This window comes from Odocoileus virginianus, chromosome 2 (assembly GCF_023699985.2).
Source record: "Odocoileus virginianus isolate 20LAN1187 ecotype Illinois chromosome 2, Ovbor_1.2, whole genome shotgun sequence".
Lineage (NCBI taxonomy): Eukaryota > Metazoa > Chordata > Mammalia > Artiodactyla > Cervidae > Odocoileus > Odocoileus virginianus.
Window position 1 is genome coordinate 82648358 of NC_069675.1, and position 21202 is coordinate 82669559.

A 21202-nucleotide genomic window follows, 5' to 3' on the forward strand; every position below is an offset into this window, starting at 1 on the left:
TCATCTGTGCTTGATTACCATAAAAAATAAAATGAAACAAGCCCTCCTCCCCCATTAAAAATCCTTAACATTAGAGTCATGGAAGTATGACCATAACATAATCTGCCCACTCAGAATCACTGCATGGAGTCACAGCTAGAAGGGCCTTTAGGGACCAAGGTGCGGTGGGGACTTGCCTGAGATCGCGCAGCTCCTTGGGAACTGACCAGGACAGAAACAAGGCCTCTAGGACAGCTTGATCCTCCCTGGGAGGGGACTGCAATGGGTACTGGGTTTTCTTTGAGACAACATTCTGGAATGTGATGGTGGCAATGGCTGGACTGAGCTTCTCACTCAGGTGACTCAGTGGATAAAGAACGCACCTGCAATGCAGGAGATGCATGGTTCAATCCCTGGGTTGGGAAGGTCCCCTGGAGGAGGGCATGGCAACCCACTCCAGTATGCTTGTCTGGAGAATTCCCATGGACAGAGGAGCCTGGTAGGCTACAGTCCATGGGGTCGCAGAGTGGGACATGACTGAAGAGACTGAGCATGCATGCAATGGCTGGACTACGTTGTAAACACATTAGAGACGAATGCGTTTTATACATTAAGGGAGTGAATGTAACAGTGTGTGCATTATACCTCAATTAAAAAAAAAAAAGTCTCGGCATTCTTCTTGGCTTCCAGGGTAGAGACCCAGCCTGGAGAATGTCAAGAACTGGTTTGGCCCCTTATGCTGGGTATCGTCACCTTCCCCAGAATTCCTTGGCTCTACCCTCTTCTTTCCCATCACCACTATATTTTAGCTGGAAATCAGCCCAGGCTCAGCCCTGGGCTGCTGTCCTAGGCAGGTCATGCCGTCTTTGTCCAGATTTCCTCCAGCACCCCGCTCTGGGCTTTCCTCACCTCTCCCAACCCAGCCTCCAGCTGTCCATCCCTCCCACGGCAGCCAGGGGGATCTCTAAAAATACACATCTTTGCATGCCATTGTATTGCTTCAACTCTATCAGTGGTTTCCCAAGAAGTTCAAATATTGACATTCAAACTCCTTAGCAGAGTTTACAAGAAACACCCCACCCTGTCTGGCCTCCTTTTTCTCCATCCTCCTCCCCTCCCTTGCCCTTCCCAGGCCAGCCTTCTGGAGCCACTTGGATGCCACTCACCCCTTCTAACAGCCCAAGGGCCCCCTCCTCAAGGCAAGGCACCCCTAACAAGTACAATCAGCATTGGTGAACACCTCCACCCAAAACTGGTTGCTTCCTGCACTCAGCAAAAGAACATACTGTGTCCCCTATGCACCAGGCAATGTCATGGGAAACAGTAGTGAATAAACAGACCACAGCTACTGCCCTCATGGGGTTGACACCAGGAACCCACCTTCTCCATATAAATGATCACAATGCAGATGTGCTCTGGTCGGCACTAAGCAAAGTGATCTCTGCAAGTTTATTACTCTCGCTATCATCAGCTGCTGCAAAATACAGGGGCTCCGAGAAAACGTACAGATGACTAGCAGATCCTGGCCACCCAGTTGGACAAGTGCCTGAGGATATGAAGCAGGACATCAGTCCAGCACTCTTCAGACCCACAGGGCTCCCTGTCTTTCCTGCTTCACTCATGTCCCACCTAGGATGCAGATGGTCTCTTTACTCCTTCACCTCATCTCCCAGAATGTGACCTTTGCAAAGAATGAGCATTTCTTTAAAAAAAAAAAAAAATCAAGAATTCCCTGGTGGTACAAGTGATGAGGACTCCCTCCACACTTCCACATAAGGGAGAACGGGTTTGATCCCTGGTTGGGGAACTAAGATTCTGCAAGCCATGGCATGGTGAAAAAAAATTAAAATAAAAATCAGTATTCCTTATTTCTACAAAATAGTATTCAATGCAGCCATTATTTCAAGTTTAGTCCATGGCAAGGGGCCACGCCCTGGGACTCCATGATCTGATCTGGCCCTCCTCCCAGCCATACCCATCCCCCAGGGTCAGGAAGCAATGCAAAGGTTTAAGGATCCCAGCTGCCTCAAGGGGTAGGTATTTACCCAAAAGAAATGAAAATTTGTCAATACCAAAATAGTACATAATACATGGTATTCACAACTTAAACAGTCCAAAACTGGAAATCTTCCAATGGGTGAATAAATGGAATACTACTCAACAGTAAAAAAAAAAAAAAAAAGAAAGAAAGAAAGATTAATATACATACCACAGCACAGAAAAATCTCAAATAATGAGGCAGAATGGAAAAACCAAACCAAAAAAAGCATACTCATCATATTATTCCACAAGTTCTAAAATATGCGTGCACTCTCACAGTGATAGAAAGCAGATTAGTGTTGAAGGAGGCGATGCAAAGAACTTCTAAGGGTAACAAATATGTTCATTACCTTGACTGTGGTGATGGCTTCACTGGTGTATATACATCAAAACTCATTATTCAAACTGTAAAGCTTAAAAACCTGCCATTTATTGCACATCATTAATGTCTAAATAAAGCCACTTAAAAAAAAAAAAAGCCCACACTACATTGAACGCAGCATTTCTTACCTACCAGGTTCATAAAGATCCCCAAATTTGACAGCACACTTGATTAGAAAGATTGTAGGAAAATGGGGGACTCCTTTAATTCCACTGCTAGTGGAAATTCAAAATGGTCAGAGAAATCTGATAACATCCATTAGAATTACAGAGCCACCTGACCCAGGACCCAGCAATTTACTTGGAGAATTCATCCTGGAGACACACATGCATAATTGTATGCGCAAAGGAATGATGTAGGAGCAAGATTACACCCTGCAGCACTGTCGGTAACAGGCCCCCTTCTCCATAAAAGTGAACAAGCCAAGTGTCCACCTCTAGGACTGCCCAATAAACCTCCCCCACATGGAATGCATGGTAGCTTAAAACCAAGAAGGCTCTCTACACACTGATGGAGAAATCTCTCCCAGGATACACTGTTAAGTGAAAAAGATCCAAGATGCTAAACATGTGGATTATGACTTTATATTTGAAACTATGTTAGTCACTCAGTCATGTCTGACTCTGTGCGACCCCATGGACCCCAGAGGCCCACCGGGTTCCTCTGTCCATGGGATTCTCCAGGCAAGAATACTGGAGTGGAATGCAAATCAAAACCACAATGAGGTACCATTACACGCCAGTCAGAATGGCTGCTATCCAAAAGTCTACAAGCAATAAATGCTGGAGAGGGTGTGGAGAAAAGGGAACCCTCTTACACTGTTGGTGGGAATGTAAACTAGTACAGCCACTATGGAGAACAGTGTGGAGATTTCTTAAAAAACTGGAAATAGAACTGCCATATGACCCAGCAATCCCACTCCTGGGCATACACACCAAGGAAACCAGAACTGAAGGAGACACGTGTACCCCAATGTTCATCGCAGCACTGTTTATAATAGCCAGGACGTGGAAGCAACCTAGATGCCCATCAGCAGATGAATGGATAAGAAAGTTATGGTACATATACACCATGGAATATTACTCAGCCATTAAAAAGAATACATTTGAATCAGTTCTAATGAGATGGATAAAACTGGAGCCCATTATACAGAGTGAAGTAAACCAGAAAGATAAACACCAATACAGTATACTAATGCATATATATGTAATTTAGAAAGATGGTAACGATAACCCTATATGCAAGACAGAAAAAGAGACACAGCTGTATAGAACAGACTTTTGGACTCTATGGGAGAAGGCAAGGGTGGAATGATCTGAGAGAACAGCATCGAAACATGTATATTATCAAGTGTGAAACAGATCGCCAGTCCAGGTTGGATGCATGAGACATGTGCTCGGGGCTGGTGCACTGGGAAGACCCAAAGGGATGGGATGGGGAGGGAGGTGGGAGGGGGGTTCAGGATGGGGAACACATGTAAATCCATGGCTGATTCATGTCAATGTATGGCAAAAACCACTACAATATTGTAAAGTAATTAGCCTCCAACTAATAAAAATAAATGAAAAAAAAAAAAAAGAATACTAGAGTCAGTTGCCATTTCCTTCTCCATTGTATTTGAAAAGGGAAGAAATAAAAATATATGCTGGAATTTACCTCTACTTGCATAAAGAAGCATCAAAAATGTATCCAAGGGACTTCCCTGGTGGTCCACTGGCTAAGACTCTGCACTCATGATGCAGGGGGCCCCGGTTTGAGACTTGGTCAGGGAAATAGATCCCACATGCTGCAACTAAAAAATCCTGTATGCTGCAATGAAGACTGAAGATCCCATATGCTACAATTAAGACCTAGTGCAGCCAAATAAATAAATAAATATTTTTTAAAAATGTATTCAAGCAATTCATACAAGTGGCTTCCTAAGCAGGGGTTGGGGAGGGGTTGGATGGGTAAGGTGTAAGGGAAATTTCTCATGTAAAACCTTTTATATTGTTTTGTCTTTGATACATGTGAATGTATTACTTGTTCAGAAAACAAAAACAACCTTGTTATAAAGGTTGTTTTAAATATAAATATCTACATTTATATTAAAAGATATTTTATCTTTTAAACATAAATTTAGAATCCCTGGCCTTAATACTTCCTAGAAGTACATTAGGATTCAATGGGCTAATAGCCATATAAGTGCTATTGATAACGTAAGTCCTCAAAGTCAGAAGCCCACCTGACTCAGGATCACACTGAGTACCTCCTTAAAATGCAGATTCCTAGGTCCTACCCCAGACAAACCCAATCAGCATCCCTGGAGGAGGTGCCCCAGGACCCATGAATTTTTTAGGTTCCCCAGGGGATAGAACAAGTGCTAGAAGAGATGGCCCACTACTGTGAGATGGACGTGTACCCAGTAAATATTGATCAGCACCAGCTCTGCACCAGGCTCCACTCTAGGAGATGCACACAGAAATACCGCCCTGTTTCCTTAGAGAAGATATTCCATTAGACACACAAACAAGGAGTGCTTCCCAGGTGGCGCTAGTGGCAAAGAACCTGTTTACCAATGCAGGAGATGTAAGAGATGCCCGTTCGGTCCCCAGATCAGGAAGATCCCCTGGAGGAGGAAACAGCAACCCGTTCCAGTATCCTTGCCTGCAGAATCCCACAGACAGAGGAGTCTAGTGAGCTACAGTCCATGGGGTTGCACAGAGTCTGGCATGACTGAAGCGACAGCATGCACGCACACGTGGAAGGCAGAGAATTAAAATAAGGGACCTACAGGGACTTGGCCTCTGGAGAAGCTGACATTCTAACTGAGAGGACAGGGGCCCCCACCTTCAATGTGGGGCGGCAGGTGGGGGCCTTGTAGGCTCAGGGAACAGGTTGTGCAAGACCCAGATGGAACCAGCATCATGGGAGGTGATTGGGCCAGTGAGCCTTGAAGGGGACACCTAGGACCCGATAGTTAGGGGTCTGGGAGCCAGAGTCAAGTGTATGTGTTTCCTACTGCGGGCACTGGAAAACCACGAGGGGTCTTCCAGCAAAAAAGTCACATGATACTGTTTTTTAAAAAAGATAACTGGGGCTGCTGTGTGGGCAGTGATGAAAAGCGAGCAGGAGACATATCAGGGGATTGTTGCAAAAATACAGAAGGGGTTGAAGGTGAACTGGAGGAAGGCAGAGGAGTGGACACGTTTGGGAGGTTTGGGGCTCAGTCCTCGCTGGGGTCTCAAGGGGATGGTCAGAAACGAGATGCCCAGACTATTTGCTTGAACACAGGTGCCTGGATCCCAGGAGCCTTTGACTGAGGTGGGAGAGACCACAGAAGAGGAGAAAGAATACATATAAGCCGTCCATCGAGAATGACATGAAGCCAGTGCCCAAAAAAGAGCCATTTAAAGCTGCCCTTGAAGCCCCTGAAAACAAGTCTCGTAAAGAGTGTGATGTGGACAGGGCCAGGCTGAGGTCTGGAGGACAGTAGCGTTGTGGTTCCCAGGAGCTGGCCTGGATCTAAAATGAAAGGACCTGATGCTAAATTTCCCCTCCAGAGAGTCACCCTGTGAGTTTCACAGTGTTGCTTGAGGCTGGCGCTCGCATCCTGCACAGAAATCAACAACCCTCCTTCCCTGCAGGTGACTTCTGGTTTGGTGAGAGCTGCTGGGAGCTGGCTGGGGGGCTTTCAAAGCAGCGACTGTACCAGCAGGACCTGATGGAGGGGACTGAGCCAGGGCAGGAAAGGAAGAAGTTAACCGCCATCTGCCCCGAACAGAGAGAAGCAGATTGACCGGGTGAAGGCCCGATGCTCATCAGCTAAGCGGCTTAACTCTGAGAACATCAGGGTTCTCATCTAGAACATGGTGAGGATCTCATGAGGAAACAGAGAAATGGCGATGATGGTTCAGTTGCTAAGTCATGTCTGACTCTCGCGACCCCATGGACACTAGGCTCCTCTGTCCATGGGATTCTCCAGGCAGGAACACTGGAGTGGGTTGTCATTTCCTTCTTCAAGGCATCTTCTCAACCCAGCAAGGGAACCTGCATCTCCTGCATTGGTAGGCAGATCCTTTACCACTGAGCCACCAGGGAAATGGAAGGCACCTAACACAGTGCCTGGCATACAACAGGTAATCAAAGCATGGTGCCTAGCAAAACAGGGAAGTTACAACCAGCAGCATCCCGAGACACTTCTCTGGGGACTCAAGACCAGAACAATGTAACAGAAGCACCAGAGAACATTACAGGGAGTCATAACCATCACAGACCTTTGTGATTCAGCAATAAGAGTAGCAAAGTGCATCAAGATTAGAAACATGGACACAGCAGACATGGAAATCATTGATGCTGTTGCACCAACAGATAAATATCAACTCTATACAAGGAAAACTAGAGACTACATCCGTATAAGGCATCCATATAGGCCCCCATATAAAACGTAGAAAAAGCAGCAAAGAAAACGTCAAATTTCCAAAGATAGAAATAGCACTTATCTCTTTTTTTTTATTCTCTAACAACAAAGCAACAAAAGTACAAAACAAAAACAGAAACAACAAAAAAACTCGACAGTCTAGAAATTGTATAAAGGTTAAAAAACTTGCAGAACACAGAAAAAAATCGATAATGAAAATTCCACATGCCAACAGTTATGGAATATGTCGAGAAAAATCCATTGCCTTAAACATCACAGAATGAAACAAAAAGAACATAAATGAATGCAGCACATAACCCAGTTATGTTTGCAGAAAAGAGCAAGAAAACAAACAAAGCAAGAGAAAGGAATGAAGATAAATGCAGAAATGTGAAAATTAGAAATTGTAAGAGTGTAAGGTTGATTTTTAAAAATTGAGGAAAAAAAGCTGCTTCTCTTAAAGAGTGAGATAGGTAAACTGTTGGATAGCCTTATCAAACAAAAACACCAAAAAACAGAGATAGATAAAGAGAAATTAAGCAGAGACAATCACAAAACAAAAATAGCTGATTATACACAAATAACTTGGAAAAGTCAACAATGTGGATTATTTTTGAGGAAAAATGAAAATTACCAAAATTGATACACTTCTCCCAAAGAGGAAACTCGAGAATCCTGGAAATTTGGAGGAACAGAACTACTCCTAAAAGTGCAGCAAGCCCCAATACCTCAGAGTGACGTATTTTAAACTTTGCAGAAACGGATCATCCCGTCACCATTTAAAGAAGCAGTTCTCAGTTTTAGCACCGAGGCCAGCTGCATCAGCATCATCTGAGAACTTGTAGAAATGCAGATTCTGAGGTCCGGCATCACAGCTACTGAATCAGAAATTCTGGAAGGGGAGCCCAGAAATCCATGTTTTAACAAATCTTCCATGTGATTCTGACCCACACGACACTCTGAGAGCCCCTGTTCAACCGTGCTGCACCAAGGGTGGTCTCCAGCAGTACCAGTATCACTGGGGAGCTGCGAAAAAATGCAGAATCCCAGGCTCAGCCCAGACATGCTGAGTTGGATTCTGCATTTTGTCAAGATCCCCAGGGGACTCACGTGTCTGTTTGAGAAGCACTGCCTTCAGCTCTGGGCTTCCCAGGTGGCGCTAGTGGTAAAAAACCTGCCTATCAATGCAGGAGACCTAAGAGATGAGGGTTCAATCCCTGGACTGGGAAGATCCCCTAGAGAAGGAAATGGCAACCCACTCCAGTATTCTTGCCTGAAAAATTCCATGGACAGAGCAGTCTGGCAGGCTACAGTTCATGGGGTCGCAAAGAGTTGGACACGACTTAGTGACTAAACAACAACAAGGCAGAGATCAACAGACTGACCATTAATGGGCGAACTGTTGAATTTGGATCAAAGGTCTATTCCCCTCTACTCCCCCAGCCCACCCAGTTTTTTCCAGAAGCTTCTGTCTGGGCATGTTTCCTCATCTGGAATATGAAAGAGTTAGATTAGATCTCTAAAGACCTGGTCAGCTCTAATATTCCAGGATTCTTTCTTCTGTTCATTCATTCAGCGGGTTTTCAGGAGCTTACAGTCTAGCTGGGAAGACAGTCTTCCAATGATGCCACAAGAAAATATACAAGGGCACCATGGAAGGTGTTATGAAGGTGTGCTCAGTGGCATTGGGTTGGCCAAGAAGCTCATTCGTGTTTTTCTGTACCATCTCACAGAAAAACCCAAATGAATTTTTTGGCCAGCCCAATACTAAGAGTCTGAAGGTGGGGGCTGAGGTTGGGAGAAGAGTCTGGGGGAGCTGAAAGGGGGGAAACAGGCAATAACAGGGAGAGTAGGATGTGGGGAAGGCTAGTCATTCCAGGGAGCAGGAAGTCGGCTCACATGCAGCAGTACGACCAAGCCCTGAGGACTCCAGAAAGCATAAACAGGCATTCAGCTGATATTTGTCCAGTGTATCTAAGCTGCATCAATGCAGATAATCTTGACCTGATATTCTGGCAGGGGCAGAGAAGAGAAGCTTGGGTAGCATATTTTGCTTGTCTCTAGAGTGCCCTTTGAAGAGCTGACTCTCTGAGACCCGCATCACTAAACAGACATCCACACTCAGACATGGAATCTTTCATCAGCCAGCCCGCAGTCAGCTTCACAGAACCACATGGTTAAAGAAAATCCACCAGTGACTCCACAGGCCAGGTAATGCTCTCAGGGGCAGGTGACAGTCACCAAAGCACCAAAGAAACTCACGAGGTGCGTCTGACAGCCCAAGGGCCAGTGAAATGTAATATTTTAACCAGCACCACAAAACAAGCTAAGATACTGAGAACTCAAACATAGAAGGAAAAAAAAAAGGAGGAGGAGGGAGGGAGGGCTCTTTTCAAGGAAAAATCATTTGGTTTCTCAAATGTTCGTGAATCAAAATGTAAACACAGGGTAAATTACCAAAGACGGTATGGGGCAGTCAATCAAAAATAAAAGGAAGGCTCCAGTAAGCAAGCAAAAACTGCCTTCTAGCTACACGGAAAAACACTCTAGTGCCCCAGGTAAATAAATAATAAAAGGAGGTGGAAACAATATACCTTGAAAACTCCAGATCCTTCTCTGCTCTCCTAACCAGAAGCAGTGCTGACGGGTTCATGCTGCCTGGGTTACATTCCCGGCTAGCCTTTATTTATCTAATAACACTTGCGTCCTTCTAACTGAAGCTGATCTCTGTATTTTATCAGTGTTTCCCATTATTTTACCCCAAGCTCCAGCATTAATCCCCAAACAAAAGTTATCTGACCTCTAGACTGGATGAATGCTAAAAATAAGAATTTCAGGGTGTTCAGTCCATACCACTTTTCTTCTCCTGATAGGAAGGCTCTTGGGAATATGCACCCACAAAGAAAAAAATACAAGGCACAGTGATTTTCATTCTGCCATACCTCACTCTGTTTATATATTAAAAAAAAAAAAAACCCTTTAATTCATTCAGGTGCTGTTTCACAATTACAGCCTTAATCTGCCTTGCTCATTATTTTCTTAAACAAAAGTAATTTGTGTAACCAATAGGCACAGGACTACTGAAAAAAACCAAACCAAAAAACAAACAAAAAAGGAAAGTGGAAGTGATAATAATCTAAGATCACAGAATTTTATGAGAGATAGAAAGGGCTCTGGTGAATAAGGAAGAGGTTAAGGACATGCACCTTTTTAAGGAAGAAAACTGGTAGCAAAGAAAGGTCCAGAAAAATTAAAACATTGACTAGTTGTCATTTCTACAGCAGGCCTAGGAAAAATTCACACTTTTTCTTTTTTTTTGTTAACAATTTACTCTTCTTAGGCCAATGCTGCTGCACCTTCACTGCATAGCATCCTGCTGTTTGTCAGGGCTGCCAAGAAAAGGCATCACCAGTCCAGGATTGCAGGCTAGGCTCCTCGGTATCTGTTAGACCCACCTCCCCATGGGGTGGAGCAGCCTTTGAAAGGAGCTGATATTAAGGGACCAACCCACTTGTTTCTTGGATGTCAGTGATTCTTAGACCATGTCCTGGGATTTGATCATTCTTGATTCAACATGATTTGACTCCCCTTCACTCTTCCCTGAAAGCACAGAGATGATCACTACTATCCCATTTTACAGATTAGGAAGGTGAAGGTTTTCTTTCTCGAGGACTGTGAGCTACAAATTACTTGATGATTAGGATTGCCTTTATGTGGTCACTCCAACATCCCACGCAGAGCAAGATGTTACTAACAAAGGGCTTCTTTTTATTCTTAGGTGATGGGTGGCTGAACAGCAAGTGGAACACAGAAAATGTAATTTCTAGCTCATGGCACCAAGCTGCAGATCAGAAACCTCTAGTATGATCACTAGAAATCCTAGATCTACAATTTCCATTAAAATGAATCAGAAAAGGCCTCAGCATCCAAATCACCATTCCCCTGAGAAGGTAATAAAAGCACATGTCCACAGTCCCTGAAAATAGGCAACCGTGGGTGGCTCAGTGGTAAAGAATCCACCTGCCAATGCTGGAGGCATGGGTTTGATCCCTGCCTCAGGAAGATCCCACATGCCTGGGAGCAACTAAGCCCCTATGTCACAAGTACCGAGCCTACCCGCTGCAAATACTGAAGAAGCCTGTGCTCTGAAACAAGAGAAGCCACTGCAATGAGAAGGCCTTGCACTGCAACTAGAGAATAAACACAACTAGCTGCAAGTAGAGAAAAGCCCACGCAGCAATGAAGACCCAGCACAAGCAAAAAAAAAAAAAAAAAAAAAAGGAAACCCTCTACAGAGGATCAAGCAGCCAAAACCTGGTCTCCCCTGGACATGCAGAGTGGTAGGTGTATGCCCTGGCCCCTGAAGACTCTTTGTCACCTATTTCATCTGTACTTTTCTTAGAACCAAGTGCAAACAGTTGTTAAACCACAGAGTTTCATATACACCAAGACAAGATAGTATTATTATTTAAAATCTACCTAAAAGATAAATTATGGCAAATTCATATGGTGTAACATTACAGTGGATTAATAATGGTGAGATCCAAAGTATAACATATGAAGGGAAAAGCACGTAAAATGTGTGAATCCCATGGACAGAGAACTACAGTCCATGGGGTCGAAAAGAGGTGTATGTCACTTAGTGAATTAACAGCAATAATGATCTATAAATATTTCCCAATGATTATGTACCAGATTTGTAATAATTTTTTAAAATCAATGATTTTAAGGCTCTAAAATAATTATCCCACTCCTACATGGGCACAAAGAAGCACAAAAAAGGACAGTCATTACAGCATTGTTTGTAATAACAGAACACTAGAAAACTTAAATGTCCATCAATAGGAAAATTCAAATAAATTAGGTTACATTTAGTCAAGGTAATATAGCCAGTGTTTTACAATTATGGGCTGACATGAAACTATCCCTAAGAAATGGGTTTCAGGGCAGGGGTACAAGGTGCAAGATATATGCTATCATTTGTATAAAATTATTCTTAAGAATATGCTCATATTTATTGGTACAGGTACAGACTGTCTCTGGAAGGCTTTCCTAAAAATTATAATAACATTGCCTTAAAAGAGGGAAAACAAGGGGACAGGAAACTGGAAAACAGGTGAGAAGAAAGCAGATTTTACTGGACAGCCTTTCTTTGTAATTTGAATTTTTAATGATGTGCATGCGCGTATGTTCCCACAAAAACAAAACCAAACAAAAAAAAAAACTGAAAAGCTTTTGGCGGGGGTAAGCTGCATCATATTTTTCTAAGTGTTTCAGCACCTTATTCCATAGTCTTCTGAAGGGCAGCCCCCTAAAAAACATGCTGCCTGAGCAAGCAAATCTCCTCAAGGTCTCCTGCACCCTCACGAAGACCCACCCGGCTCTTCCTGGGACGTCCGGGGCCAGCCAAAGCAAAAGCACTGTGTCTTCTGACAACACTGGCACATTCTCACTTGTATGTAGTAAATAAGAAATATTTTACCTTTCAGCAAAGATATCGAGCTTCGCCAGCTCATCAGAGAGGCCGACAAGGGAATCCAAGGTCCCCACCTAGAAAGATGGGAGAGAAGTTAGGGGCTCGGACTTTGTAGCAAGGGGGTGGGACAGTGCCCTTTCAGGGCAGGGAATTCTCTAACTTCCACCTTGACTTAGTTTTCCTTGGTCAATGGTCAGACTGGAAACCGAGATGGGCTCTCAAGAGAAACCAGTGGATTTGGGAATATTATTGTTATTACTATTATTTTATTTTTTGGCCAAGTGGATAAACTGTCATTTCAGCCACAGGCAGGAGTGATTATGTGTCCTGGTCTGGCCTCAGCTCACTTTCCTCTAAGAATGGCAGTCTACGGGGCTCCCCAAGCAGTCCAGTGCTTAAGACTCCACACTTTCAATGCTGGGGGCGCAGGTTTGAACCCTGGTTGAGGAACTAAGATCCCACATAACTGAGTGGGATAAAATTTAAAAAGAAACGACAGAAAAAGAGAAGGACAGTTTGCTCTTCAGGGGATTAATCCTGAGAGCTGAGGAAAAGATGTGACAAAAAGCCAATCGAGGAAGTTACCATTTCTGAAAGCCTTTCTCCTCCAAGTTACTACGGCCAAGCCTTCTGTCTGGCCCTCTCTGCTGTTATTAACAATGACCTTTCTGGGGCAAGCCCAGCTTTTCCTCCAGCTCTCATTTAGTAAAGTCCTTTTCTTTTCAGGATAGGTTACTTATGATGACCTGTTTCTTCATGTGGAAATTGCTACCGTGTCCAAAATCATATTGTCTACTCACAGAATCAGAAGGAAAAAGTTTGTTCTCACATCATCAACCACCCATCAGACACTGAGAAGTAATTAGGAAACCATGAACCCTGGATATTCCTAGAAGTGTTATTCCTTTTCAGAGGACTTGATTTTAAGTAACTTTAGGCAGAAGTCATGTCTTTTTTAAATCTTTGTACCCTTGGGCTAATACAATGCCTCACATGTAGTGAGTAAGCAATGAGTGGATGCTTCATTTACTAAGCTTCACATATGTGACCATGGACAAACAACAGCAGGCTGGAAAAATCAGCAAGAAATGAGCTCAGAAGCCAGTGTTGCTGCTTACCAGTTCCACAGCCCCAGTTTCCTTCCTCACAGCCCGTCCTGATCTATAATGTGGGAGTGGTGATGATGCACTTAAAGTTGTGTACAGGCCTCCAGTGTCCCTGTCCATAAACTCTGGCAAATGCAGTAGTCTCAACAACAACGATGCAGCTCTTTTGCCAGAGAGGCAAACAGAGGTTTAAAAGAGGATTATATAGCAATTCACCAGAAGAACTGCCTCTGGGCGCTTAGCGACATCCCTCCAGAACCTGGGGCTTCCCAGGTGGCACTAGTGGTAAAGAACCACCTGCCAATGCAGGAGACATAAGAGATGCAGGTGTGATCCCCGGGTTGGGAAGATCCCCTGGAGGAGGACATGGCAACCCACTCCAGTATTCTTGCCTGGTAGGCTACAGTTCATGGGGTTGCAAAGAGTCGGACAGGACTGACTGTTAGCACACACCCACTCCAGACCCCAAGAGATATTTGTAGGGCAGAAAGACTGCCTTATGCTTCTTCTCCTGGAGGAAAGATGGCAAACAGTCTACTTTTTTTGAAGTTAAGAAGACTACAGGGACTTCCCTGGTAGTCCAATGGCTAAGACTCCACGCTCCCAGTGCAGTGGGCCTGGGTTCAGTCCTTGATCATGGAACTAAGATCCCATTTGCCACAACTAAGAGTTTGCTCATTTGAAAAAGACCCTAATGCTGGGAAAGACTGAAGGCGGGAGGAGAAGGGGACAACAGAGGATGAGATGGTTGGATGCCATCACTGACTCAATGGACATGAGTCTGAGTAAACTCCGGGAGTTGGTGATGGACAGGGAGGCCTGGCGTGCTGCAGTCCATGGGGTTCGCAAAGAGTTGGACATGATTGAGCGACTGAACTGAAGAGTTCGCTAAAGATCCCACAGCATAGCCAAATAAATAAATTTTTAAAGGATTACCAAATTTTTTTTAAAGATTTCACATATCTTGCTCCTATGTCATGTCTGTTTCATTTTAAAATCTCTTTCCGCCATCTACGTAGTTATCAGTGAACATCCTTCCTTCTCTCTCCACCAGAACCAGAGGGATGCTGGATTGCCTATCCTGTTCCCAGCCCAAGAAAGCAATCAAGGATGAACATCTCCAAGCTTGCACATTTAAACCATGTTGGTTTTCTTAGATGTTGAAGACAGAAAGGATCTGAGAACAACTCCTGAGGACCCAAGTGTGTAAGGCACCCTTTCCACCTTTTGAACACACTGCTAGCCACATCCCGTCTCCTGCTCATTCTGTCTGTGGCTCTGTGTCCACAGTTACCACAGGTCATTTGGGAGTATTCATGAAGCCCCCACCCAGGCCAGTCCCATCTGGAACCCCCTGTCCAGCCTCACACCCAGGCTGAACCCCAGTGTTGGTGCCTTTGACATATTTTTTCTCCTTGGCTTTCCAGAAGACACCCACCCCAGCCCATGACCTCCTTCCTCCTCCCCAGGAAATTGTACCTTGAAGTCAGGAATTGTGAATTTGGTGTTATAAGACAGGTTGGACTTGGAGGTAACTGTGTTCATCCTCTCCAGGGCTTGTAAATTTTCCTTATCTCCGGGGGCAGAAATTAACCAAAACTCCGACATGTTTCCAGTCTTCTTTGATCCAGCTACTAACCAGAACCACAGCAACACACACAAACAGAAACAGGAGGAAACAAGTGTCAAATATCTCTACCTCTTCACCACTCCCTTCCCTCAAAATTAATCTTCTCCGCTTTTCCCACTTCCCATTCCTTCTCTGACCTTCCAGTTCAGATTCTATGGCTCCAAGGACAGCCAAGTGTCCCAGGCTTATCTCCACCTGGAAAGCCCTCGGGTCTTCACAAAGACTCCCAAATATCCTCCTTCCCTCGGGTAATTCTAACTGGTTTTGAGGGGAGGAGGAGGAGGACTGAGGTTTCTGTCTCTCCTATTCCAGAGAAAGACCCACATGGGATATCACAAAGCAGGGGACAGTAGCCTGGGTTTGGGCACATCCTGGACTATTTTTCTCCCTCTCCTGGGACTGTGTGTGTGCCGGGATGCAGGAACCAGAGAGGAGGCACTTCCACAAAGGGCAGCCTGGGCAAACCCAGATCTCAACTGACCAACCTTGAGATTGATGCTAATTTTAAAAGACTTCAAGGGACTTTCTCTGGTGGTCCAATGACTAAGATTCACGCTCCCAATGCAGGGTGGGGTAGGGCAGGGACTTGGTGAACTAGATCCCACATGCTGCATCTAAGACCCAGTGCAGCCAAATAAATACGGAAGAAAAAAAAAAAAGACTTAGAAAAACCTCTCTTTTTGTAAACTAAGGTTGGGGCAGGGGAGGGAAAGAGAGGGGGCTATTAAAGTCATTTTCCCACAAGACTAGGTGTCATCTCTGCAGAGGTGGGTAACATGCTGAGTCTGGTTGGAAGTTTCTGTCCAGCGTCTAAAGTCGATTCGTTCTGTTCATTCAAACGTGTACACACCCACACCTTTTTCCCCTCGGCTTATTCTTCCCTTCCATCGCCTCCCAAAGCAGCTCCCCGGATGGTCACAAAAAACCCCAGGATAATAATAGCCAGAGTGCCATCGTGCAAGTCCCGTCGTTCTGGTCGACCCCCGTCTCCCTCCACTCCGAGACAATCTTCACCCCTCCTACCCTCGCGCACACCGAACGCAGTTCCTTTCGCTTTCGATCGCTGATGGCCTAGGGACAAACTGGCCCCGAGGAGATGCCACCTGCCCCGGCCCCTGGGAGGGCGCAGCAGAGGAGCCGGCTCCGGGTTCCCACGGAGGAAGCTCGTGGAGGGCGCGCGTGGGTCGAGGAGCGGGGACCAAGGGGACGCGGGCAGCTCGCTCTGGTCCCCCGGGTCGCGACGCGCGCCCTCTCCCCGAGCCGCCTCGGGTCCCCGAGCCGCCGCGCGTCCTTACCGGGAGCCCACGGGCCGCGCGGGAAGGCAGCGGGCGGGCGCGGGGCCAGAGCGCACGGCCGGCTCCCGGGAGGCAGCGGCTTCTGCGCCGCTTCCCGCCCCGAGCTTTTATTCGAGCGGGAGGCGGCTCCCGCCCCGCCGGGTATTTGCATACCGGCAGCCCGCCTCCCGCTGCAGCCGCCGGGACCGGGGGCGCGGGGCAGCTGGGGCCACCGTGCCGCACGAGGGGGCGGCGGATCCGTTCCCTTCGCCTCTTGGCCAGATCCCCGAACCCCGATTGGCTTGGGCTGGGGACCGGAGGAATTCTGGAGAGCATCAGACGGGGGTCCCAACCCCGCGACGGAGCAGAGCGGACGACCGAGAGAAACAAGGAAGGCGCTGGGGACCCGGACACCTGCCCTCCTCGCGTCTCTCCACCCTCTACTCCATCCTTGGACAGCAACCGGGAACCGGGTCTCAAGGGGGATCACCAACAGACAGAACTGACCTGTGGAAAGCGCCAGGACAGGTTCATTTATGTTTTGGAACACTCACTCACCTGCGCAGAGGAACAGTCTTCCTCTGGACGTGGGCGTGAGCTTGCCCTCGGTTGCCAAGGAAACTCTCCAGGGCGCGCCCACCGGACTTGACCGCCTTTGTAATCGCGGTGACTATAGGAGGAATTTATCAATAAAACTACCGCGTAGCACCGCGGCTTGAGCTCACAATCCGTGCTATTTGAAAACAAGAGAGGGAACCCCCCCCCCCAGAAATTAACGTGTGTGTGTTTAAAGAAAAGAAACACACACACACACACACACACACACACACACCTCTAAGAATTCATTTTCTCTGGAGGCTAGGAGGAAACTTTAGTGCATCCTTCTTCGTGGATGATATTTTCAGTGGTTTCTGGGAAAGATTAAAATCTCTAAATTATTTTTTAGGAGGGAGAGGTTGTTGAAGAAGTTTCAGCTGCGTCCCTGAGCGTGGACTCCCCCTCGCCGCATGAAGTTAGCCAGACTGGCCACCTGCTACAGGGAATGCTCTCAGACCTCTGGAAAGAAGCCTAAAGCGTAAGAACCCCAGATGCAGGACGGAAAGGTGACTTTTAAGGTCACGGCAGGATGGCCCTGCAATCCTATTGTGGAGCTGGGAATGGCAGGTCGGAACTCCCTGCAGCTGTCCACTGCATCATCGTGATTGGGACACGCGAGCACATTAGTCAGTCCTTGCGACACTCCCTCCCGAGGGAGGACACCTGAAACCAAGGATGAGGAAACCCAGTGTGTGCAGGATGGTTAAGTGGCAATTCCAAGGAAGGAGTGGCCTGGTTGGACACTGACGTGGGGTCTCGTATTTTGGACTTTATCTGGAATGCCATTCTTCCCAGCCAAGGAAGACAGATCCCTAGAGTCAGGCTTCCGGCTCAGACAGCAAAGAATCTGCTTGCAATACAAAAGACTTGGATTTGGTTGCTGGGTCAGAAAAATCCCCTGGAGAAGGGAATGGCAATCCACTCCAGTATTCTTCCCTGGAGAATCCCATGGACAGAGGAGCCTGGTGGGCTTCAGTCCATGATGCTGCAAAGAGTTGGCCGTGACTGAACAACTAACACACAGAGCTGGAAGCAGACCTCTTTTATGAACAGCATCAATGCCCACAGATTGCTGGTGTCACATGATTGATAATTGGCAATGCTGTAAGTGGAACTCAGGCCTCTGATCCAAATCCCATGTCCTTCTGATGCTCCCAGAAAGCCTGCAGGCAGGCCTGGGTCCTCACCGTGAGAACCTGTGCTTTCCATCTCAGTCCAGGTTTTCCCATCCTTCCTTGTTCAGATTGGGCAACGTGTTTAGAAGTGTCCCCAACTTTGCTTGTGAATCCTTTTCTTTTTATAAATCTGATTTCCTCTTTTTTGGTGAAATAAAAGTCTGACACGAATTAACTCTAGGACATCTGATTAAGAAAAGAATAAGGACTGTAGTCTTGCTCATCTTACTCAGAATCTGCGATCTTTCTGGTCTTTCGCATCTTTTTTTTAAAAAAAACCACTTAATTATTTAGTTATTGTTGGCTGTGCTGGGTCTTCGTTGCTTTGAAGGTTTTCTCTAGTTACAGAGAGTGGGGTCTATCCTTGGTTGTGGTGCTTGGGCTTCTCATTGCCATGGCTTCTCTTGTTGCAGAGTACAGGCTCTAGAGTTTGAAGGCTATATTTCCACAATTTAAAAATAACCACTGTTAATGTTCAAATTGCCTCTTATTTTTTTTAAATGTATATTCATATATACAAATATGGGCTTTAGGACATGACTGAGATTACATGTTATACATAAAGTTTGGCATCCTGCTGTGGATTGCTTTTTAAAGATAAAAATAAATTAATCAGTCTATGTTATCACTAATTCACCACACTGGAACTTGAGTCAGATACATTTGATTTCAAAGGCAAATAAAAAGATCTTGCTGAACAACTTACATCTTAAAGAAAAAAGAAGAGAGAGAGACTGAGATAGACAGAAACAACTGTCTTGCCCCAGGGCTTTTTAATTTGCAGTTTTCAAGACACTATATGTACTTATCCATTTTGAATCGAGGTGTTATTCTCCTGTTTCCCTATAAAGTGAGATCACTCTTTAACAGAAAGAGAGAGACATCAACCAGAAGTTGTAGAGCCTGATCCTTTAGGATATTGTGAAGTGAAAGTTGCTCAGTCGTGTCCAACTCTTTGCGACCCCATGGACAATACAGTCCATGGAATTCTCCAGGTCAGAATACTCGAGTGGGTAGCCTTTTCCTTCTCCAGGGGGTCTTCCCCACCCAGGGATCAAACCCAGGTCTCCCACATTGCAGGCAGATTCTTTACTAGCTGAGCCACAGGGGAAGCCCCCTTTAGAATATTAGGAGAATACAAAACAGCATTCCCATCCCATACATCAATAGAACAAAAGTGATTTCCTTCCATATATTAGCCTGAAGCAGCATTTAAAACCCATGTTCAAATCCTCCACCTCCCACTCCCAAAGTCTCTGAAAGCTGCTCTAAGTTGAAGTGCCTTGACCAACATTTATAAAATACCCCCAGGTTACGAAAATTAAAAAAAGGTTTATAGACCTTTTTTAATTCTGGAAGAACCCAGGTTACAACCCAGGTTAAAGAATGCTATCTCTTCCCGAGGAAAAAAAAAGGCCGGGGAGGAAATGCCATCAGCCTTGAATCATCTCTAGCGTATTATGAATTTGGCTTTTGCTAAATATTCCAGAAATATTTCTGCAGCTGTCACTGGCTGTGCACTGAGCCAGCTAAATTGTGCAGAAGGGAACAGTCCCATCAGGTTTGGGAACCAGAAGGACAAGGCTGGTGTTTTTGGTCTGTTGTCCACTGGCCTCTCCCACACGGTGCCCTCTTCCTTACTGCATGGAGACAACTCTTTTCAAAGATGCATGATTCCACCTGCAATCGGCTTGGGTGGATTTTCTTAGACTTTGCTGAGAAGGACCCAGGGAAATTTTTCTGAAGGGACAGGTCTCTAGAGGAGAAAAATGCAAGCTGAATTGTCCCTGGAGTGTCAGCATGGGGTTGTAGGAAGAGATTAGGTTTTGGAATCAGATAATCTGATAAACTGCTTAACCTCATTGAGCTACAGTGTTCCTATGTTTAAAAAGGAGGGCAATTATGCTCACCTTTCAGGCCTGCTGTGAGGATGAAAGAAAACAGTGTTCGAAGCACCAAAGTCGGAGCCTGAGAACCAGCTGTGCTCAGTAAACGTTCCCTTCACCTCTCACTCCTTCTGCTTTCTTAGGTCTCTAGGGGTTTACGTTTGGCATATTATTTGCCATTACGTTTGGCATATTATAATAATACCTTGTTATTGCCCGACATCTTTCTCCAGGGACTCAGAGTACTTTGATTTACATTTTGTCATCCAGCCAGTTCCCTTGTGATTTTAAGGACAGCGTCCTGATGGTGTACATTTTTTTTTCTTGAATAAGGCCGAAGAATTCTCATGACTCCTTTACTCAAGTACACAGAGATAAGTGTTCATTTCATTTAACAAGCTTTTTTTCCCCAGTATCTTCCAGCCTCCGTGGAGTTTGCAAAAATAAATCAGTTTTCAGACCCGTGGTAGAGCAAAACAAGCATGGTAAACAGAATTTCGAGCTGTCCCGACTCATGAAGCCGTGAATACAAAACGCAGAGCAGGATGTGGCACATGCATAAAAATGAGATATAAACATTCAAGAAGTGCCATGATCCTCATTTCAGATGAGTGAGTCGACTGAGAGTACAGTCAATGGTAGGCCTGGGATTTGAACTTCATTCTTCTGAGTGTTACACGACAATATCTAAACGACTCCTCCAGTCCACAGAAGCAGCTTCTAACCCACTATGTGGAGTTCAATTCCTGGTTCTTTCACTCATCAGCCAAGTGAACTTGCACAGTTACTTGGGCTCAGGGGGCTGTAAAGTGGGGATAATAATCGTTCCTGTTTTGTAACTTTTTTCTGAAGATTAAACAACAGGGCTCAGCGACCGGTCCCTACCAGTCGTCAGTCAAGGTGTGCTCTGAGTATCAGCCACCTTAAAAAGCCCCTCTGTCTCCTTGGCCTCTGTCTTCTTTTGTTTCTCATTTCCAAGTTCCTTTTCCCCCCTTCCTGAGTTCTTTTGGAAGATACTGATTCTGCCCAGATGTAAACACGTGACCCATCTGTCACTCATGCATTCAGTCACGTCTCACATGTCTTTGATGGAGTTAACCCAGGAGGAAGGAAGGAGCAGCCAGTGCTTAAGGAGGAGTCTCCCGGCTCCAGCAAAGAGAACCCACCAGCGTTTCAAGCCCTGCCTTGGACTTGAGAGGATCTGACCTCAAGTCTCCAGTTCTGGCATGGATCAGCTGTGCCCTTTCCAAGTACAAGC

General features: G+C 45.6%; 1 protein-coding gene across 6 annotated transcripts in view; it reads right to left on the bottom strand.

The window, feature by feature from the left end:
- ATP6V1C2 (ATPase H+ transporting V1 subunit C2) overlaps positions 1–21202 on the bottom strand; it is a 93208-nt gene that overhangs the window by 47956 nt on the left and 24050 nt on the right. For 3 of the 6 annotated variants that reach the window (XM_070451692.1, XM_070451676.1, XM_070451684.1), the window contains exons 2-3: positions 14862–15016; positions 12283–12350 (exon numbers count right to left, since the gene is read on the bottom strand). In XM_070451692.1, the coding sequence (XP_070307793.1) occupies positions 12283–12350; positions 14862–14990 (197 nt within the window). In that variant the 5' untranslated portion in view covers positions 14991–15016. Of the gene's footprint in view, positions 1–12282; positions 12351–14861; positions 15017–16035; positions 16224–16307; positions 16376–21202 lie in introns of those variants that run through there. The other 3 variants (XM_020883181.2, XM_020883179.2, XM_070451666.1) reach the window with 3 other exon arrangements.